This window comes from Culex pipiens, chromosome 3, assembly GCF_016801865.2.
Source record: "Culex pipiens pallens isolate TS chromosome 3, TS_CPP_V2, whole genome shotgun sequence".
Classification (NCBI taxonomy): domain Eukaryota; kingdom Metazoa; phylum Arthropoda; class Insecta; order Diptera; family Culicidae; genus Culex; species Culex pipiens.
The window spans coordinates 43,730,206-43,752,911 of NC_068939.1; the positions used below are offsets into that span (position 1 = coordinate 43,730,206).

The window sequence follows — 22,706 nt, forward strand, 5'->3', positions numbered from 1 at the left end:
ATCTTTGGTCCGATCGTCATTTCGGAGAAGTACCTTCCGGATGGCGGGGGGAAATGGCCACATTTTTGCCAGCATCAGCAAAGCGCACAGTCTGCCAGCATTCAAACAAGTGGCAATATATTGCTTATCGGAAGGACCACTTTCGCCCCTGCCGGATAGTGAAAATGTGCGCCGGGTTGGCCTCACGGATTTTTATTGCCGTTCGACCAGGGCGAAGCATCCGGGGAACGAATCTATGGGGTTACGGTTCTTGGTTGGAGGTTTGAGGGTCCATTTGGTCGGCAGATTCAAACGTATTACAAGCGAGATTTATGACCCGAATCGGCACTAATAGAGTACTCAAGCTGAACCGGATGTTACTTGGAGGGGAGATTTCTTTTTCAAATGTTCAAACTAAGAAATGTGATAAAGTCTTCAAAATGTCATTACGTACACTGAACGTAACAATTCAAGGTCACTCCCAAAGCCTTATGAATACCTTCTTTATAGAGAAACTAATTAGTTCTGCGTCATTGCTACCAGCATCAATGAATGAACAAATGATTGGAATGCATATGCCGGTTGCTATTTGAACCACTTGCGTCATTAGCCTTCGGAACAAAAAGTTATTGTTTCAATAAAAATGCCTTAACACTAATGTTGAACACATTTCTCCAAACATTTTAATATAAATAGTCTTATCATCCTTGGTCAATTCATCAGTTCAGTCAACGGCACAACATTCATCATGAAATCTACTTTGGTCCTTCTGGCTTTGGCTCTAGCCACCACCATCGTTCGGGCTCAGACTACTGCCGATCCAGCTTTGACCACAGTTGATCCCGCTGCCACCACTGCTGATCCTACAGCTACCACGGCTGCCCCTGTTGTCACCACAGTTGACCCAGCTAGTACCACAGTCGCTGCTACCACTGTTGATCCTGCTCTTACCACAGTTGATCCTACAGCAACTACTGCCGCTCCTGCAGTAACCACGGCTGCCCCTGTGGTTACCACAGTTGATCCTGCAGCTACCACCGTTGCTCCTGCTGTAACCACTGTTGATCCTGCAGCTGTAACCACGGCTGCCCCTGTGGTCACCACAGTTGATCCTACAGCAACTACTGCCGCTCCTGCTGTTACCACAGTTGATCCTACAGCTACCACCGTTGCTCCTGCTGTCACCACGGTTGCCCCTGTGGTTACCACTGCTGCTCCTGCCCCTACAACTGCCGCTCCAGCTGTCACCACTGCCGCACCCGCCGCTACCACAGTTGCACCTGCTGCAACCACAGCCGCTCCGAAGTCCCCCACCACCACTAGAACCATGCGTCCCCGTAAGCACTCGTCTGAGAAGAAGCGCTCGTCCAAGGAGCTGCGCTTCGGCGGACGTAAGTCCTTCGAGAAGGTATCGAAGGAACGTCTCCAGGGACGCAAGGCGTACGAGAAGGCATCCAAGGAGCGTTCCGGCAAGCGGGGTTAAGTGACTTCGATATTGTAATTTGAGTAAATAAATAATAGTTCAATTGAAGCACTATCTTTCCAAACTTTGTATGGTAATCTCACAGTCCACGTTTGAGTGTACCGCCAGGTACGCACGTACTTCAAACACTACACCGACACGCATGCGCGAACCAGCTGCCACCGTCTGCCAGCTGTCTCGTTGAGTCAGTATTGCCCGAACTAGTGATGACCGACGACGTCTCGTTCGCACCGGTGGCGCCGGCGGATTACGCCGAAGCTCGCGCGTTTATTGTGAAATACTTTTACGCCTTCGAACCGATGAATCGGGCCTACATCGGCCAGAAGGAAGCATCCGACGCGGATGTGGAGTTTACGGTGAAGTACCTGGAACGCGGACTGGGCGTGAAGGCGGTCGATCGTGACGGGAAGATCGTTGGGCTGTCGCTGGGTTACATCGGGCAGGAGAATGATGCAGAAGTGATGCGACAGGAGGCGGAGCAACACGGCGGTGATCGGAAGTGGAGGGATATTCTGGAGTTTTTGGCGTACGTGCAGGACGGGGCTGATGTTTTAGGGAAATTTGGGATTGATGTGGCGTACGAGGTTCAGCTGGTTGCTGTGCATCCGGACTATCGGGGGCGATCGATTGGGAAGAAGCTGGTGGAGCGGCAGATCTTGAAAGCGAAGGAGTGTGGCTTTCGAGGGGTTTATGTCGATTGTTCCAACGTGTTTACGGCGCGGATTATGGAGGGATTAGGGTTTGAGTGTATTCACGAGATAGCTTTTGCAGACTACCGAACTACGGAGGGTTTGACGATATTCCAACCGGAAGATGAGGTTCACACGATGATGAGGTCATTCTTCAAAATGATTTAAGCATGACGTTAAAGCGTGATTTGGGAAGTGACTGTAAACAAGGTGCCGAAATAAAAACAAAGTCCAAATTCAATAGCGATAGATAAAGCTTTTATTAGCGATAATTGAAAAGACGAGAAAGCATGTTATAACGGGGTATAAAATGGAGCCGGTCCAAGTAATCTACCGTTTGCAATTGGTGTTTGGATGGCAAGGTCGATCAACGTCGAGTACAGTGTAGCCAAGTCGGAGGACTATGACTCCGTACGGGATTTTGTCGTGAAGCATTACTACGCGGATGAGCCGCTCAACACTTCGTACGTTTACGGCTCGGAACCAGCCGAAGATGACGTCGACTTTTCGCTGTCGTTCCTGTTCCAGAGCATGGCCGTGAAGGCCACGGATGAGGGACGCTTGGTTGGTGTTTCCATCGGAAGTCCCGTGTATCCGGAATACTTAGCGGACTTGCTCAAAGCAGCTGAAGTGGCGAAAACTCGCAAATGGCGCGATAACCTGCTACTGCTGGCACATCTGCAACGCTTGGCGAACGTTCTGGAGCGGTTCAGGGTGGACCGCTGCTACGACATTGAGATCCTTGCCGTGCATCCGGACTACCGAGGGCACTCGATTGGGCGGAGGCTGTTCGAGGAGCAGTTTAGGCAGGGAAGAAGCCTAGGATATCCGCTGGCATCGGCTGACTGTTCGAGCTACTACTCGGCACGGATTGCCGAACGGGTTGGAATGGAGTGCGTTGCGAAGTTAGCCTACGCGGACTACCGGGATGAGTCCGGTGTGCAGCTGTTTCGACCCAAGGAGCCGCATCTGGAGGTGCAAACGTTCGCGAAGGTGCTCTAACCTAACCGGATACCAAAATTACCTTGTAACTAATAAACTCGCCCATTCTGATTAGAAATTCACTCACTCGTATTAGTGAGTTTTGTTTCCATTTCGTCCCTTCACACATACACCGCATGGTTGGCTTAAGTCGAGCAGTCGTGAACGCTCGCTGCCTTTTGTTGTCAGTCCGCAACCATGGTGAACAGTGACCGTATCGTGCTGCGCGTAGCTCGTGCCGACGAGGTGGACCTGGTCCGGCAAACGCTCCGGACCATCTACTACCCGGAGGAGGCCATCACGATATCGTACGTGCACGGAGTGGAGCCCACGGCGGATGACGAACGGTTCTCGTTGTCGTTTGTGCCGCAGGGAACGGTAGTGCTGGCGGAAGATCTGGACGCCGGTGGGAAGGTAGTCGGGGTTTCCGTTGCGGGGCCGATTCAACCGGGCGATCCGGAACTGATGGTTCAGGAAGCGGCTACGACGGAGACGAAGAAGTGGTCCGACATCTTGAAGTTGCTGGCACTGCTGGAACAGACGGCGGATGTTTGCGGGAAGTTTCGGCTGGAAAAGGCTTATCATGTGCACATTTTGGCCGTGGATCCGACCTATCGGGGACATGCGTTGGGGAAGAAGGTGTTGAAGTTCCAGATGGATTTGGCTGAGCAGTTGGGGTTTGGAGCAATTAGTGGAGACTTCACCAGCGTGTATTCCGCTAGGATAGCGGAACAGCTGGGCATGGAGTGCATTAGTCAGTTCGATATGGAAGGTTATCGCGACGAGCAAGGCGCCCAGCTGTTCAAGCCACGGGACGTCCACAAAGTGATAAAGACCTGCGTGAAGGTGTTCTGATAGTGACTAATCCCCTTATCAGTTCACGAAGCTTGTGATAAGAATTGTATCTCTAAATAAACCCAACTGTTGTCAAGTCGTGCGCTTTGAATTGCTGAAGAACGTCCTCAACCTCTTCTCCAGTAGAACATTTCTCCGGGATTACCAGTGCCTTAAGCGGCTTCATCCCAATTGAAAATTTAACTAATCCCGTTTTTACGTGATGACACCGCATTCGGAAGCCCCCTCACTCGGAATATCGCCACCATAATGGTTTGCAGATGTATACCGTACAGAAAACACTCAACTTTTATACGCAGCACATTCCGTTCCGGGAAATATGGCTCTACTTGTAGTCAACAATCAGTTTGTACCACAGCGAAAGGGATAAAAGCTCGTCGCAGTGCTCTCTGCCGGTTTCTCCGTCTGTAATGGCAGTTCGGTGTGATCCCTTTACGGTAATAACATTCCGCCGCACGGCCCGCGTATATATCTGTAAGAGTCGGAAGGACCGACTGAGAGTTGTGCGGGCCAGTGACGAGTTGTTTCGGCAGTAGCCGCGCCACTAGGCCACACGCTACTCATGGGGAGGATGCCTTTTTGGACGAGACAACGCGCTATGAAATAAGATACGAGATTATGGTGGGAGCACTGGGTTGGGATTGACGGATTTAGAAAAAAAGAATCTAGCTTTGCTATAAAATGTTGTAACTGTGACCATTTCAGTTATACACCTATATGGGAGCAAATTTTCTGAAAACTCGAAAAAACGAATTGGAGATCTCTGAATCACAGAATAACTCTTTAACTTCATACTACATTGGCTTGATTGGCGCGAAACTTTCTAACTGAAAACTGTTAGCTCGTTTGATTTGTTCAGTGTCAGTATATGGCAGTGGCGTTGGATGACAGTAGTCCTTCATTTGGGTGTACCAAAACCACGTGTTACTGAACTAAAACAAAAATATTAACAAAATATTCCCGAAAAGTCACTACTACACATGCAATCAGGCGCAAAACCGATTCTTCCCGTTCGTATCAGCGAATATCTCAGTCTATCGCGAATAGCTCACCGAAGCGCACACGCGTGCTACTTCGCGCCTAAAATTGTCTCTCCGAAACTCAACCGCCCGTGCGTCATGTCGCCGAAAATACTCATCGTCGGCACCGGTGCGGCCGGCATCGCCGCCGCCACTCGGCTGTACGAGGCCGGCTTTCGGAATCTGATCCTGTTGGAAGCCGAGCACCGAATCGGTGGCCGAATTCATACCGTCCCGATGGGGGCAAACGTGATGGACTTTGGGGCGCAGTGGTGAGTTGGACGGCAAAATTTGGTGAAATTTGAGTTTTGAGATGTTGAGTTTTAGGGTGCACTCCGATACGGATAACGCCGTGTACGATATGGCGGCCAAGTTCAACCTGGTGGAGACTGAAACGCACCGTGAGAACGAACTCTGCGTCAAATCTAATGGAGAAGAGGTTCCGGTAGACAAGTCGAACCACGTTCTGGATGTTCTGAACAGTTGTCATGAGGAAGAGGAAAAGTTGAGCAAATACTCCAAATCGTTGGGAGACTTCTACGATGAGTTGTAAGTTAACAGGATAAATTCATAAAGAAAGGTAGTTCATGAACCTCCAGCTTCCAGGAAGCTCTTCGACAAGGCAAATTTGGCGACCTAGACGACACAACCTGTCGCCAACTGTACGAGTTCTTCCAAAAGTACCACACCACCTACAACGCAGTCGATACTCTGTACGAGGTTTCTGCGCCCGGACTGCTCGAGTTCACCGATCATCAAGACGAGTATCTTATCAACTGGAAGGGTCGCGGCTTCAAAACAATTTTGGACATTATGATGGTGAGAAGAATGGTACATTATCGAGCTAATCGCTCAATTGATAGCGAATTCTCGATTGTAGAAGCGGTTACCCGAGCAGAAGACGGCTCCAATCCCGCTGGAGGACTTCATCCAGTTCAACAAGCGAGTTACCAACATCAGCTACCCAAGCGATGCGGACTATCCGGTTCGAGTGACCTGTTCCGATGATAGCTGTTACGTGGTGGACCATGTCATCATCACCGTTTCTCTCGGAGTTCTGAAAGAAAACATTCACTCACTGTTCACTCCGAAGCTCCCGCTGATCAAGACGAATGCCATCGAGGGACTCTACATTGGTACCATCGACAAGATGATCCTGGAGTTCGAGAAACCCTTCTGGCCGGCCAACTGGAACGGATTTGGAATGCTCTGGAATAGCGAAGATCTCGCCGAACTGCGCAACTCCAACCAAAACTGGTTGGAAAGTGTTTGCGGCTTCTTCGTCCCAGCATACCAGCCGAACCTGCTGGTCGGCTGGATCTACGGAAAGGACGCTCGAACGATGGAGCTGCTTCCGGAACGGGAAGTCCAGGACGCCCTCGTACACCTCCTACGAAAGTTCCTCGTAAAGTTCACCATCCCCCAGCCAAAGTCCTTCACGCGAACCACCTGGTACTCGAACCGCAACTTCCGGGGTTCGTACACGAGCCGCTCCGTTCAGTCGGACCTGATGGACGCCAAGGCGGCCGATTTGGCACTGCCACTGGTGAACTCGCTGGGCAAGCCGGTGGTACTGTTTGCCGGGGAGGCTACCCATCCGGAGTACTTTTCTACGGTGCAGGGAGCGGTCGGAAGTGGATGGCGCGAGGCGGATCGGCTCATTGGGTTGTACAGGGATAAGGAGGTGATGATTCGGTACAGCAAGTTGTAGAATAATTCATCAAGATATATAAAATCAAGTCTTGAAAATGTCCGTTTTACTTAAGCACTCAAATCACATGACAGGGTTGCCAGATAATCAAGTATGACGATTTAATCGAAAAGTCTTTTCAATATTGGTTGATAAACATTGGAGGTTTCTGTAGGTCCCTTCTTCAAAACTACACAATTTTCAGTTAAGTGCTCATATTTGTTGACAGTGTTGCCAGAACGTCAATGTTTTTCTCTCAATAAATGCATTTTTCAAACATTTTGTTTTTCTCACCCCGTGCCACCCTCTTCCCAGCGACAGCGGCGATTTGTGGAAGTTTGTCGGCAATGAGCTTAAACATTGTTAAGGCACAAATCCTTTTTCTGCGTCTGTACTATCATGTTTATGTGATTGTGTGTTTCCCACTACGCGTTTATGTTGTACCCAAGAAATTACTTCAAGTCGAGCATTCTGGCGACATCCTTCCTCGTCGTCGTCGGCGTCGCCGTTGGGAAGGGGGTTGCTTTTAAGGGGACGGCATAATTCGGCGTAAAAAGCTAACTGAATGTGTGTATGATCATGAATTGTACGGGTTTATTTGCACAATTTAGGCTAAACTATATATGCATTGAAGGCCGGAATGGGTGTTGTTATGACATTATCTCGATCAAAGAGCTTTATTAAATTGCGCTGTGCTGAGTTCTTGGCTGATGGTGTAAGTACAATCCGGTTGAAACGACCTTCTTTCAGGAAGTAACGACACCGAGTCGTTGAAGGGGAAAACTAGAGGGAGATATCTCGTTTGAATGTTTTGGGTAAGTGTCTGATTTTTTTTAAGTTATCAATGGTTCTCAAATCCTTTCAATTGATGCTGACTTTACATCGCGCAAATGACTCCCCGTTGCGAAAGATAACCACCGAGCGCTCTGCAGCAGTGACAATTACTTATTTACATTTTAAAGAATTCGGGGAAAACATGCCATCGACTTTCTTATCTTGACAAAGGATTGGAGTGAAAGAATTCTTTTTTTTGCTCCCTCAGCAGACGAATACAATTTTGCGATATCATCAATCAAGAGTCCTTGCTGTTGGCGAGCGCGAAAATTGTATTTTTTCTGTTATTGTTCGACGAAAGGGTTCTGGCCAAGGGGTTGGTTCAGAGGGAGAGGGGGAAAATTCATTATCGGGAAACATCTCGTTGCACAAAAAGAAGTTACAGGCACGTAGTGAGGAAATCTTCAGAGTTATTCCGATTCCGATCATCTCTCCCACGATTGTGTTCAAATGACTTCTGTCACCACGCAGGAAAAGAGAGACGAAAAACGAGAGAAAGAAAAAGAGCACGTTGTCTCTTTCGAGCGGCTGCTTGAGTGGTGCTCATTGTTCGTTCGTTTCGTCTTTGTGTTTACGTTCACCGACCGTCGCCGACTGTCGATCATGATAGGCGATGTGTGTGAGCGATCAAATTTCGTTTTCGAAAATGATCGCTGATAGAAAGTTCTTTCAAATACAGAGCAATTTCTTTTCAAGCATTGCTCGTAAGTAAAAAACTCTTTTTTAAACTTTTTCCTAAACTAAACCAAATTGAATTATTAAATGATTTGCATTTAAAACAATTTTACTAACTATCCCCCATCAAACAGTTTTCCTTACTACGTACCTGTCACAGTCCGAGGACCCAAGGGGGGTAGTGTTCCAATCAACTGCTACAAGGAACAGAAAGCCAGGAAGTCCTGGACGCCGGAAGGTAGCATGTTGATGCGCTACGATGCCTCCACCCGGGTTGTAATTCAAATTTGCAAACCATCGGCGACATCCACGCGCTGTCCTTGTCCGATTCGACGAGTAAAAAAATAAATTTTCCAGCAAGAATTATTACTTATTTTCGATCTGGACAGCTGGAGAAAAGTTCTGAGCGCAAAAAAAAGAATGGAGCCCGCATTAAATTACAATCATAATTAATGGATTTATTTGTTTGCTCGAAGAAAAAGCTTCATCGTTAGTGCTCTATCCAGCGCGCGCACTTTTGGGCTGGTGTCTAGAGTGCTGTGTCGCAGAACACTTCAAACCAACAATCGCTGGCGCTGGAATGTCGTTTCTGCCAAGGAGGACGGAAAATTCGTCGGAAAAAAAGGAGAGACCGTTCAATTAACTTTGGTCATTAGCTATGAATTATTACACAAACAATCGCTGCACACAACCGGCAACCGGCGACTGCTGCAGTGCGGATTGACATTAAAACTTAAATAAGGTATGGCAGAGGAATTGGCAGCCGCCGAAAGTGGGCTCTGTGACTTTGGCTTACGGCTGTGAAGTGGTGGCGAGCAGGAACGGATAGGTCCTTGAAGGCTTCTTTTTGGCAGTGATTGGCGAGTGGAGTGGGTCCTTGTTTGTTGTCACAAACTTGGAAAAGTTGTATGCTATGGCCCAGATTTTGAGTTGGATTTTAAAAATAAAAAACATCAACTGATGTAATTCTTCTTTTGTAAAATCACACATTTTTCTCTCGATAAAAATATATGTTTCAATCACTTGTATTCAATGTCCTTGTACGGCAAGATTTTTAAATATTCGGGCAGAAAAGTTATACTTTTCATCACTGAAATGGGTGCTGAAAAATTGAACTTTTCAGCACTTGTATTGAAAAGTAATGAGAATTTTCCACCAACTCACACAGCAGTTGCCCCGACCCCTCTCCGATTTGAGTGAAACTTTGTCCTAAGAGAAAACTTTTGTCACCGAATATAAAGAAGTTTCCAAAGTTCTGTCATTTATCGTTACTCAACTGTAAAAAATGAAGCCATGTAATTTTAAGGGAAATATAATGTACATTTGGAATCTGCAATATTCAAGAAGGGCCATTTTTGTTCATTTAGAACATTTTTTTGAATTTTTAAATTTCGGGTTTTTTTTGTAACTTTGCAAGTTTATTATTTAAAGTGTAACAATGTTTTACAAAGAACTAGAGCGTCCAATTTCCCGGGGTTACAAAATTCCCGGGAAATTTAAAAATTATCAAAAATTGTTCTGACCCAGCTTCTGATTAATATTTTGCAACAAAATTGTATAGAACAGCAACTTAAATGGTCAAAATGAATGCGAGGATCAATGAATAGCTTGACTGCTTGTAAAGATGATACAACTTTAAGAAATTATATAAATTTTCTTATTTTGTATGCTGTCATCCGAATCGTATCAAATCGAAAAAATCGTTTTATTTTTTGTTGTGAAGTACCTACTTTTCAAATCAAAGTGTTTGGAAGTAAGTTGAATTCATGCCTCATAACCATAACACTGCTTTTAAATTTGTCTCTGTGACTAATTCGAGAGAATATTTTTAAGAATAACATTGACAGATAAAGTTGAAATGAAAAAAAATCATGCGGAAACTATGTTTTAAATGCCAAATTGCTCTTTCCAGACCAACTGGTTACAGATTATGAATAAATAAATAATCATTGAATTTACCTTAAAAATATAATGTTTCGTGCATCCAACTGTTAAATATTATATACTAATATTTACCAATTTCGTCTTGCACAACCTTCTTTGAAAAAATATATGATATCAATTTAATTTTCATTCAATTTGGTCTAACCGTGACTTAAAAAAAAACAAATTATTCGCTCTACAGCGTTCTCGATTGCGAGATTCCTACTCGAAACTAGGTGTTCGAAGGCTTGATTGTTGAGGCAATTGCAAACCTCTTTTTACACCTAAGCTTCCATCCACCGCGGGATTCAAACTGACAACCTTTGGATTGTTAGTCCAACCGCCTACCACCGACTCCACCGAGGCAGCGACCTAACCTTTAGGTTAGTCCGGGGCCAACATTTACTTTCCGTCCGATGGAAGGCGTGATCAGACAAATTTCGTCTCGGAAAATGCCACCGGGATCGAACCCAGGCCGACTGGGTGAGAGGCAATCACGCGTACCCCTACACCACGGTTCCCGACAAGGGAATAATATCCTTATTTCAAAAGATGTAACAACAATTTTCGGTAAAAAAAGGTTACCAAACATAAAGTAGTTTATTTTCATTCCATAATATACTAATTTAGAAATGAATATTATTTGAAATACACCTTGATATGAAATTTGCAGACGACCTGATAAGTTCAATATGAACAGTCGATTGAATAAAATCAAGTTAGGTTTCTCATACATTTCTTCTTTCAATTTTCAAAACATTGGTGTCAAAAAGTTAGGAAAATGTATACTTGCGCTTGAATTTCGAGAATTCCCGGGAAATTTACCGGAAATTTCAGGGAATTTGGAAATTGGACGCACTACAAAGAACGATCAAGAGTTATCGCGATTTTATGAAAAAAAGTTTTTAAAAAGTTACTTTTTTTGTTTCTCTTTGTATCGTCGTTCGTGTCTGTCGCGATTGACCTTGAACGGCCATGATATACGACTGTTGACCAGTGGTGTCATGGTTCGCTTTTGAGCGTATCAAAGCCACTTAATCGACGAACCTATCGGGTGAGCGCTTATCGAACGCTCAGAGCGGCGGGTTTGAACGGTTCGCGAACCAAAATTTCGATCATCATTTCTCTGCTCGCTTGCCGCTCCGCTCTGAACGGAGCGTTCAGCGAACGGTTCGCCAAAGGAAAATGTAGGGGAGATGGGGGTAAGACGGCCACCCTAAGGGAGAAGTCTCATAAAATCAACACTACAGATTATTTTTATCTCAATTCAGGTACATATTGTTCTACCAATAGTCCATTACAGAAATGACATAAATTAGTTGGTCTAAAAACCAATTTTCAATACTTTTCAGCAATTTTAAAAAAAAATTGAAATCGTATATATATGAAACACGCGGGGTAAGACGGCCACCCATGTGGGGTAAGACGGTCAGTGCTATAAATTAACTTGATAACTTTGCTAAATCCACCCAAATACCTACATGATTGGTTGAACAGACTTCTCTGAAAATCATGACTATTTTGGTTGAAAAAAAAAACAAGTTTCAAATGTGAAGAAAAATGTTGTTCAACAAATTTTATATTTTGGCTATGTGAATTTCATATTATTGCGACCACATTTCATGAAAAACTATGAATTTTTACCCGAAAATTTACCCAATTTAATGCAAATTAACTGGTTTGTGTATTTCAATTAGAATTAGTAAATCAAAATTATGTAAACAATATTGAATTAGCGAATTTTATTAAAAGTTTGAATGGATTTCATACTATTCAATGAATTTTGCTATATCACAGTAAGGAATATTGACGAACCGGCAGTTAACAGCATTTTGATAAAAAAAATGATAGTTTTATCGAAAGTATGTCAAATATGTCTTAAATATGTCTTAACAGTCAAAAATCCTTCAAAAATGCAACCTTTATCAAACCAAATTTACAAATTACGGGTGGCCGTCTTACCCCCCGTGGAGGTGGCCGTCTTGCCCCCAAATTACTTATTTTATAAAACATTTTTTGCAAATAGCTCAACGCATTTTTTAAACTTTTTCGAGGGACATAATCTTGGGAAAACTTCAATTTAACATGAAAAAATATTTAAAGAAAGTATTACATAGAGTTACCTAATCAAAATGCTTAAGTTGTAAATTATAAAAATTACATTCAGTTTCAAGTAGAAAAAATATTTGTTTATTTTGAGCTATTTTTATACTATTTCAAACAATAGGTTTGGCAAAGGTGACTCCATATGCATTATTTAGCATGAGGAACAGTATTGCTTAACATTTTAGTAATATTCATTAGTATACTTAGTAAAACAGTGGGGTGGCCGTCTTACCCCGCCTGGCCGTCTTACCCCCAGCTCCCCTAGGCACTGATAGAAAAACTTATTTGTTTTTTTTTCTTCACTCCCATAAAATTGTTCAAATTTGTTAACGATAAAGTTATCAAGGGACCATCCATAAACTACGTGGACACCTTAGGGTGAGGGGGGGGGGGGGGTGAGAGGATATGGCGATTAACCACGTTTCATTGGAAAAAGATTTAATTTGAAGGGAAATTGTCGCGATGGGGGGTTGGGGGGGGGGGGAGGTTGAGATTTCCAAAAAAGTGTCCACGTTTGTGAATGGTCCCCAAGGAACCAGGGAGTCCTCACTCAAAAAAATCCACACGTTCATGCTACGTGAAAAATCACGTAACCCCGATTTCCCCCTCGCTAGGCCCGTTTTACGTGACACACATGTAAAAATAATGTGAAAGTGTTCTGGCGAAAAAAAAAATCTCGTTGAAGTTACGTGAAAAACGTTATGATATTTTTCCACTAGGTTCTTTCATGTAGCTTTAACGTGTTTTGAAATATAACTTTAACGAAGCTGTTTTTCTGTGAGTGCGCCATTTCGACCAGTTTCTACGTGATAATTTTAGTATGAAAAATGATGGCAAACTGTAAAGACCTGCTGCGGAAATCGTTTTAACAAAGTGATGTTGAAAGATTATCAAATGGTATGTTTAATTTATTTTAAGTTGTTTTCTTCGTATTCAATTATTTTGTTGTTTCAGAGTTTGAAATCTGAACATGGATATAAAGAATCAACTAGCCACGGCCGGAGCCCGGGCAATTCGGATTGCCACTGCAAACTTCCCGTCGTCGGACTGATCCCCTTTCTGCGAAAATACTTCTTCGGATGATGGTTCCGCGAGAAAACCACGGTCAAGCTTATCGTCGAGGCAGTGCCCTGGCGGGAAGATTATGTCCGGCGATCTTTTTTGGGTACACTGGTCACGGATCATGGTTAATCAGGGAAATTGACCATTCTGCATCGGCAGCAGCAGCATCATCAAGAACCGGGTCAGTGACTTGTAGAGCCGGCTATGCTCGGCCCAACCTCGAAGACCCGCTGTTCCAGATTGATCACCAGAAGGGCCAGGAGCAATTCAACAAAAAGAACGGGACTTGCCTTAACTTAACTTCGACCCAAAACCAATGAATAGTAAAAGATGTTATAAGTGAACAAATAAAATATGTTATATTTTCGAACATCATTGTTTTCATTTTGATATGAAAAAAAAATAATTTAAAAAAAACCCATCCTAAACTAAAACTATCCTATAACATTCACTAGAATAAGCACGTATGATTTATAAAAAAAGACATTTGGCTTTTACATGTTAACACGTAGAAACAACGTGAAATGATCTGGCCGAGCAAATTCCGTTTCTACTAAGGCCACCTCGTAGAAGTTACGTGAAAATTCTAGTGGAAAAAAACCACATAGCTTTTCACGTAACTTCAACGTGAATGTTTTTTTGAGTGCTCTGTTGACCCAGGACATAACAACATACAAAACATTTTTTTAAGATAGCTCGAAAAAATAAACGGACATTTAAAATTTTCACAAAAAGAACTAAACCTTTTTTCGCCGGTTGTTGCCTCAAAATTCAACATGTCTACGGTTTTTAACACCTCGATTTGTTTTGGCAATTTGGCGAAAATCTATAAATATCGCCGGGTCTGGTGGCGCAGTGGTTAGCGTGGTAGCCTCTCACCCCAATATGGCCTGGGTTCAATCCCAGACGGACCACGCCTTCTATCGGATGGGGAAGTAAAACGACGGTCTATTAGCGTAAAAGAGGTTTTGAGTGACTCACCACACATAACCTTCGGACGCCTAGAAATGAGTAGAAACTTGCAATAGAGCCCACAAAAGACCAGGCTCTAGTTACGGCGGTGGACCCACCGATAATAAATCCAGGGAGTCATTATAAGACCCAGGACATCCCAATGAGTTGTTGCAGTCACCCAGTCACGAAATATTCTAGCAGAGCTGGTTCTGTCAGAATCCTGCTAGAACGGTGGAACATTTCTGCTAGTATGCTGTAAGAATAACCAGCTCTGTAAGAACCCTGCTAGAATCCTGCTAGAACGTCGTGACTGTGCATGCTCTGTAGCCGTCCATAGTCACCTTCTGTTGTCAAAATCATGAAATGTTTTTCTCTGAGTGCTGTTTTTTTAGCTCTTCATGCGAACCGCTCATTGATGGTCCCTCTCACTCTCATTCGCGATGAGAGAGCAAGGGTTCATGTGAACCACGGCAGGCGTTCGGATCGTGGTTCGCTCGTGCTTGGTTCGCAATCATGAGCGAACCACACTTGAGCGTCATGACGTATCGTTTGAACCACGATTCGAGTGAGCGAACCGTGACACCACTGCTGTTGACATAACTATAAACTCGTTACTAAAATTAATTTTTTCAGCACTTGTCGTACTTATCCAACTCGCTGAAACTAGTTTTAAAATTTACGATCAGTGCTGAAAAAATCTTGTTTTTGCAACTTGTTGTATACACTACTATTCCAGGCTCCATGTGAGTGCTGAATAGTTTACCTTTTTCTGCGCTTTTCGATACTGATTAAGAGATCAACAATTATTTTGTAGGCAAATAACAATCAAATAAAATGTAATGGTTGGTTTAGGGAACCGCAAAAAAAAAACGGATTAAACTCGATGCAAAAAGAAGATTTTTTCAGCACTCATAGTATTTATCCAACTTGGTAAACGTACGAATCGTGCTGAAGTAGTAGTTTACTTAATGAATTGCGAAAAGATTATGAAATTAGTTTACGATCATTTTAAAATTAGTTATTAGGCCTTCTGCAATTTGTTAGAATTAAGGTTATAATTTATCTAACCTCCTGTTGTTTCTTCCTTGACTTGATATGCTTGATATGTCATGCCAACAAGTTAACGTGGTTTATAAAACAACAGATTTTTTGTCAGCAAGAGTTGTACATTCATCCAACGGGGTTTAGCTAGTTGGATAAGAATCTTCTTATTCATTTGAAACGGTCTTGCAGCAAAAATGTTTTTTTTTTCATTTCAGGGGTACGTCATCGAAAAAATAGGCGTTTATTTGGGTAATAAAAATCACATTTTATTATTTTCTGGACAGTAAAAAACATCGATATTTGTTTCTCTACATTCCCTATATTGGTAATTGAACGCTCCGAGACTGTATTTGCTAGAAGGTGGCTTGAAGTAGTTCAACCCTCGTCCAATTTTAACAATATAACCATTACTTAATCTGTAACAGAGAAGTTGCATTAAATTTTAATTCATCAATTAAAATTATTAAAAAAAACACTCACATAACTTGCCTATCATGCATGTGCTCCGAGTACTCCACAAAGAATTCCACACCTTGCTTCTTGACGCTGTCCTTCAGTATCTGCAACGCTCTCGCCTGTTCGTCGTTGTTTTTCTTTTCCCTCACCGTCATCAGCTTGACGAACTTTAACGCCTTACAGCTACTCACGGCCAGCTCGCAGAACATGACCACGTTGCACAGCTGGTGATGCTCCCGGACGTACGGTTCTTCGATCATAATTTCCTTCACCTCGTCGGTCATGTACTTGCCAAACACGCGCCCATAGCTGTACCCGGTGGCACCCTCAACGACGTGGATCTTGTCGCGGATTTCACCCCGACTTCGCCACCGGGTGATTTGCTCCTTGACCTGTTCTGCGCGGGCCATGTATTCGAGGATTTTGCTTTGGAAGTGCTGCTTCCGCTTGGGGTCGACCTCGGCTGGACAGGGGGTGGGACAGCTTTCAGTATGTAATTCCAAGTTCAACAAGTCGAAGCTTACCTTTGGATTCCTTGAGCAGTGCCTCGATGCCATCCTCGTACAGTTTGAGCGATTCCAGCTTTCGTCCATTGATGTCGTATTCGATTGCTCGGGTGAGCAATGTTATAGCCATTTGTGCCATGTTTCACGGGAAATTTTGAACTAATTTCTAAAAACAACACAGAATACCACCCTCCTTGGAGGTAAACAACCTCGTACAGCTGAATTTTGTTTACCTCATCAGCTGTTTGCAGCTCGATTCCAATAAGAAATGAGGGAGGTTGTCAAAACTGCTCGAACTGAAGGCAACAACTGCTCGAGTTTGAAGTTTTTAGAGAAGCGGTGGAACGACGTTGAAACGAAACAGAACTGAAAATCGACGCATGCGTCGCGACGCTTGGATGTGGAGCGCGGGAAAATATTTTTATTTTTTAAACATCGTCAATTTTGGTTATAATTATGTGTTTAAAAGTGCATTTTTGCAATACCGTCGTGAAACTACTTACTTTTCCTGTCATTCTTGAACGACGAAATAGCCTACTTTTCTGTACCAAAAATAACAGAATCGAATAGCAACACTTTTCAAAATAAATGCTGAAAAGTAACACTTTTCAGCACTCAAATGGGTGCTGAAAAGTTGAACTTTTCAGCACTTGTTTCGAAAAGTAACACTTTTCAACATTTTTATAATTTAAACGATTTATTGACAAAATACATGAAAATTTGACATAAAATTTCACTCAGTGTGTGTTTTTTGGAATTGCAAAAAATGTTGTATGGAACTCGTTGCAAAACTTGATTTTTTCAGCACTCTTCGTATTTATCCAACTCGGTGAACCTCGTTGGATAAATGTACGACTCATGCTGAAAAAATCCTCTTTTTGCAACTTGTTGCATAAACTACTATTTTGCAATTCTGTTTATTATAATATTTCCTTTTTTGTCATTATGCGAAATTGTCTACTTATGATCACCAAAATAACGGTGCTAAAAGGTCCATTATAGCACTCTTCCACGTCAACTTTCCAGCGCTTGTATTGAAAAGTAATACTTTTCGACACTTTTTTAGTTTTAGAGGACGCCAAACCCAAGCGGAGTAACAAACTTTTTTAGAACAAAACTTGATTTTTTCAGTACTTGTTCTATTTATTCAACTCGGCAGATCCTCGTACGTCTGAATAGGATGATTCACATTAAAAAAATGTATACATGAATTCTAAAATACTGAAATACTTAGGCTTTCTTAAAATATAATGTTTCCTTGAAACATCCCTTAAAATAACTAAGATAATCTTGATCACCATAACTCGTTCCAAAACTAACCCCAAGATTATAAATGAAGACGTTATCGAACCATCAACCGACTTCTGCTCCCGGGGTCATCTCCATACGTATTAACATCTCTCGCATACTCACATGGGAAGGGTCGAATCACACAACAACAAGCCAGTAATTTATTGCTAATACCCGGGCGCTTTAATATCATGGGAATGTCTTCGTCTAATTAAATTAAACAAATTCCTTGCCGCAAAACCAGTGATAGTCCCGCAGCCCGACCCGGCTGTGACATTTCCATCGCTACCCTGTTTGAAAAATGTCGCACGTCGTACGAGCTGTCGCGCGGTTTTCATTTTACCGTTTCGATATAGATTGGTCGAAAGGACGACAAACGAACGACAAACACTCGACATGCGCGACATTGTTTTTTCCATCGATTTTCCTTCAATTTGACGTCACGATATTCGTCGACGCAGTTTGACAGTTCTCTTCAGTTGGTCTTGTTTGGACTTGATCAAATCAGAGAAACTTTGTACCGAATCGAACCAGTTTACGTTGCCGAAAGTTAGTGTGGATTTTGGCCGGTTGATTGGTAATTAAGTTGTGTTGCTTTTTTGTGAGCGGCTTTATCACAGCAATATATTCCAGATTTCCTGATTTCGGCCTTCGTGATGGAGGAGGAGGAGGAGGAGGAGAACGGGTCACATCGTTGCTCCGGCGGGCCATGCCGGAAGACGGGAAGGGAAGCACCCGGTCTGCGATCGAGGAAGCGGATTGATGTTTAACTTTCCGCGGGAGGTGGCGGTGCGTGCCATACCCAAGGAGGAGGACAATGAAACGGCAAGTAATGGATGTTTCCCTCAATGGAACAGAAGGAGGGAGAAAGACCATTCCCCTTCCCGTCAAGTCTTGGGGAGGTGTACAATGTTCCGTGTGAAAAGAAAGGTGGAGGAAGACGGCGTTTCTGATCCGCCGGAGGTTTTTATACGGTGAGTTGTGTTTTTGAAACGATAGAGGGGGTTTTGCATCCCATTTGGACGACGGAAAATAAATGAGGACGATGAAAGTGTGCGTGGGAGGGACTGGAGAATTAAAAACCTGAACTGGAAGACAACGCCAAAAACCACGTGAAACTTGCGACACACAACAAGTAAAATTAATGATTTTTTGTGAAATCGAGTGAAAAAGATTAATTTACAGAAAAAATACATATAAACATAATTTTAAAATAAAAAAAAATATTTTTACTGCCACATAACCTAAAAACCCGAAAAAACAGCACACGACAAAGGCACGACAACCTAAATAACAAAACCGTGCGACGTCGGTCGAATGTCGTACGACAATGTCGAACAATTTCGATGATCGATCGCACGACAAATACGACATTTTGGTGCAAAAACGTATGACATTCGTGCGAATGTCGCACGACATTGTCGTGCGACGTCGTATGATTGCACGGACGACAAACGACGGACGTCCGACGGACTTTTCAGTCAGGGTAGGAAAAAGCCGGAAAAACTACCCCCCCTTACACGCACACACATACTGATATAATGCTTTTTTGGGTGACCATGGCGAAGGGTGGCTCATACGCAACGAATATCCCGGGTGATGGCCGGTCAAATCCGCAGCGCTTTTTCATTCTGTCCGCAAAACTGTGGCAGGAGTGACGTTCTGGTTCAAGTTGAATCTGGTGACCTCGAAGATTTGGACGGTAGATTCATGAAGGAAATGATAATATAACATAACAATGCTATTAAAAAAATTAACAAAAGGTAAAATGCCAAAAGGTCGAATGTACAAATGGTCGAATGGAAAAAAGGTCGAAAGTGGACAAAAGGTCGAATGGAATAAACCTCGAAAAATACTTTTGATTTGAGCCTAAATACACAAATATTGATAGGCAGCTATTTCTTTAATTTCACTTCTATATTCTTAGAAATTTGGAGGTCTTTTAAATAAAAACTTGCCCCCGAATTTTTGGAGACTTTTTTGAAGGGGGGGAGGGGGGGGGGGGTGTTACCTTAAAAAAACGTATGTTTTTTTTTTGTCTACAGCTATGTTTTTGAAGTCAGATTTTTCTTAGGATCTATTGTGACCATGAAAGATATATTGAAAAGGATAGAAAACTTGCAACATTATTTTAAAAGCAAGACTTTTTAATTTTCGAGACCATTTAAATATTAATTTGAAAGAATGTTAAAATTTCTAAAATATTCACACAATTTTCATAAATAAAATAAAAACTTACAAAATATTTAAGAAATAGCATTTAAAAAATCGCTGATATGTGAAAGAATGGCAAAATTTACAAAATCATTACGACAGTCAAGAACAGGTTTATAAAAATATAATAAAAACTATTGAAATATTTTGGAAGTCGAACTTTTTTTTGGAAGAACTGATCATTACGACAGTCTCCGAGCATGGGTAAATAACAAGGGAAATGAGTAATAATACCTTTCTATGGTATCATTACCAAATTTTGGTATTCCTGGACCCTTTAAAATTTGTCTTAAGGATTATGCAAGAGCAAAATGTGGTATCATTCCAATTTAAGGTATTGTTTTGATATTGCAAAATTGCAGAATTTGTCAATGGTCGAATACCACATTTTGGTATTCTTTTGGTATTACAGTATTTTATCAAATTCCTCTGAAATTATGGGAAAATTTTGACCAATTTTGACAAAATAATTATTTTTGCGCTAAAATGATGTCATTGAAAACCGGAAATTTCAAACTTGATTTTAAACATTTTTGATATACCCCGTAAAGAAATGACTTGAAATTGTGGAAAATTTTCAAAGTCAGGATGGCACACATTTTGGTATTATTTTGGTATTGAAAGGATTATTATTTTGGTATTGAAAGGTTTTATCAAATTCCTCTGAAACTACGGAAATTTTTTTTATAAATTTTGACGGGATAATTAATTTTTAGTTGACTTGAAACTCAAAAATGTTAAAGCTGGTTTTCATATTTTTTTGATATACCTTTTAAGTTTTTTTTAAAAGCGTAGAAATTTCTCTAAGTTGGGATAACCAAATACTTTGAAAAACGAGTTAATCAACAGATTATTGAATTTTGGTGAATTTCAATCCTTATTTTTCAATCTTGTTATTTTTCAGAATCTTCAAGAACTTCAAGCACAGGCCGTTCATCAATGACAAATGAATTCGATGTGGTGAAGAATATCACTAAGAACAACATGGAATCATCAGGTGAGTAGATTTGGCTGTTGCATATGGATCATTTCCGTTTTTTCACTAACTGCAACTGCTGCACTAAAAATGGTATAAAAATACCAAATTTTGGTATTACTTATGCAAATACCAGCGACCAAAATGTGCTGGTTGGTTGCCCAGTAATAGATGGTAAAATACCATGAAATCAAACCAAAATCATGTATGTGGAAGACCACAGGAATACCAAAATCTGATTTTCCAAGGGCGCGGGAATACCTAAAAATAAAACCATGTCAATACCAAGTTTTGGTATTCAAGCAATGTTCAAAAATCCAGAAGACCTCAATTTGGTATTGAAATGGTTTAATTTTGAGGTGTTATTTTACCCTTGGAATAACATGGTTTGGTATTGTTGTGCCCTTCCAATATACAAGTTTGAGTATTTTCGATGATGATGATTGAATGATTTTTCATATTCCATACTTTGAGTTGCTATTGTCTTACTCTCTCAGAAGATTTGGTTTATAACAATTTTCACTCTTAATGTTGGGGATGTTATTATTTTTTCTTTTTATTACCGGTGGTCATAACTTTCTTATAACAACATTAGTTATTTTAACAGGACTTAACAATTGTTATTGAAATTACCTTGATTTCCTTATCCACCCTGCCCGTGTTAAATTGAGGGAAAGTAATTTTTCAACAGATTTTTTTTTTTAATTTTTGATGCTAAATAATTTCAATGCTGTTCGAATGAATTAAACAATATGTATACATATACATATATATTCCATGAATTGATACTACTACTTTTTTGAGAACAAAACATAAAAACGGCGAATCAAAACTCATCGCTTTTATTTGAAACTTCTTAGCAAAACGTGAGAGATACAAAAACCGCCATATCGTGAAGTAATTCAAAATGGGTAATTCTCCGCCAACTCACACAGCAGTTGCCCCGACCCCTCTTCGATTTGCGTGAAACTTTGTCCTAAGGGGTAACTTTTGTCCCTGATCACGAATCCGAGGTCCGTTTTTTGATATCTCGTGACGGAGGGGCGGTACGACCCCTTCCATTTTTGAACATGCGAAAAAAGAGGTGTTTTTCAATAATTTGCAGCCTGAAACGGTGATGAGATAGAAATTTGGTGTCAAAGGGACTTTTATGTAAAATTAGACGCCCGATTTGATGGCGTACTCAGAATTCCGAAAAAACGTATTTTTCATCGAAAAAACACTAAAAAAGTTTTAAAAATTCTCCCATTTTCCGTTACTCGACTGTAAAAAATTTTGGAACATGTCATTTTATGGGAAATTTAATGTACTTTTCGAATCTACATTGTCCCAGAAGGGTCATTTTTTCATTTAGAACAAAATTTTTCATTTTAAAATTTCGTGTTTTTTCTAACTTTGCAGGGTTATTTTTTAGAGTGTAACAATGTTCTACAAAGTTGTAGAGCAGACAATTACAAAAATTTTAATATATATAAATAAGGGTTTTGCTTATAAACATCACAAGTTATCACGATTTTACGAAAAAAAGTTTTAAAAAAGTTGGTCGTCATCGATCATGGCCGTTCATGGTCACCCGCGACAGACACGGACGACGAAACAAAGAGAAACGCAAAAAGTAACTTTTTCAAAACTTTTTTTCGTAAAATCGCGATAACTTGTGATGTTTATAAGCAAACCCCTTATGTCTATATATCAAATTTTTTGTAATTGTCTGCTCTACAACTTTGTAGAACATTGTTACACTCTAAAAAATAACCCTGCAAAGTTAGAAAAAACACGAAATTTTAAAATGAAAAATTTTGTTCTAAATGAAAAAATGACCCTTCTGGGACAATGTAGATTCGAAAAGTACATTAAATTTCCCATAAAATGACATGTTTCAAAATTTTTTACAGTCGAGTAACGGAAAATGGGAGAATTTTTAAAACTTTTTTAGTGTTTTTTTCGATGAAAAATACGTTTTTTCGGAA

At 41.5% G+C, this 22,706-nt stretch overlaps 6 protein-coding genes across 6 annotated transcripts; 5 read left to right on the forward strand and 1 right to left on the reverse strand.

The window, feature by feature from the left end:
• Positions 1-707: 707 nt before the first annotated feature.
• Positions 708-1,508, forward strand: LOC120416517 (cuticle protein 16.5-like). Its single transcript, XM_039578233.2, has one exon. The coding sequence runs from the start codon at positions 728-730 to the stop codon at positions 1,460-1,462; it is 735 nt and encodes a 244-aa protein (XP_039434167.2). The 5' UTR covers positions 708-727; the 3' UTR covers positions 1,463-1,508.
• A 117-nt stretch (positions 1,509-1,625) lies between these two features.
• Positions 1,626-2,392, forward strand: LOC120416512 (arylalkylamine N-acetyltransferase-like 2). The gene has a single exon (XM_039578229.2). The coding sequence runs from the start codon at positions 1,669-1,671 to the stop codon at positions 2,317-2,319; it is 651 nt and encodes a 216-aa protein (XP_039434163.1). The 5' UTR covers positions 1,626-1,668; the 3' UTR covers positions 2,320-2,392.
• An 87-nt stretch (positions 2,393-2,479) lies between these two features.
• On the forward strand, positions 2,480-3,225 carry LOC120416513 (arylalkylamine N-acetyltransferase-like 2). The gene has a single exon (XM_039578231.2). It carries the CDS (start codon positions 2,506-2,508, stop codon positions 3,151-3,153), a length of 648 nt encoding a protein of 215 aa, XP_039434165.1. The 5' UTR covers positions 2,480-2,505; the 3' UTR covers positions 3,154-3,225.
• LOC120416511 (arylalkylamine N-acetyltransferase-like 2) lies at positions 3,192-4,063 on the forward strand. The gene has a single exon (XM_039578228.2). It carries the CDS (start codon positions 3,331-3,333, stop codon positions 3,985-3,987), a length of 657 nt encoding a protein of 218 aa, XP_039434162.1. The 5' UTR covers positions 3,192-3,330; the 3' UTR covers positions 3,988-4,063.
• An 807-nt stretch (positions 4,064-4,870) lies between these two features.
• Positions 4,871-6,757, forward strand: LOC120416536 (spermine oxidase-like). Its single transcript, XM_039578251.2, has 4 exons — positions 4,871-5,278; positions 5,334-5,555; positions 5,606-5,825; positions 5,887-6,757. The coding sequence occupies exons 1-4, from the start codon at positions 4,968-4,970 to the stop codon at positions 6,715-6,717; spliced, it is 1,584 nt and encodes a 527-aa protein (XP_039434185.1). The 5' UTR covers positions 4,871-4,967; the 3' UTR covers positions 6,718-6,757.
• An 8,783-nt stretch (positions 6,758-15,540) lies between these two features.
• On the reverse strand, positions 15,541-16,533 carry LOC120416506 (MIT domain-containing protein 1-like). Its single transcript, XM_039578223.2, has 3 exons — positions 16,275-16,533; positions 15,775-16,213; positions 15,541-15,710 (listed from the first exon to the last, which is right to left on the reverse strand). The coding sequence occupies exons 1-3, from the start codon at positions 16,393-16,395 to the stop codon at positions 15,554-15,556; spliced, it is 717 nt and encodes a 238-aa protein (XP_039434157.1). The 5' UTR covers positions 16,396-16,533; the 3' UTR covers positions 15,541-15,553.
• Between the last annotated feature and the right edge of the window lie 6,173 nt (positions 16,534-22,706).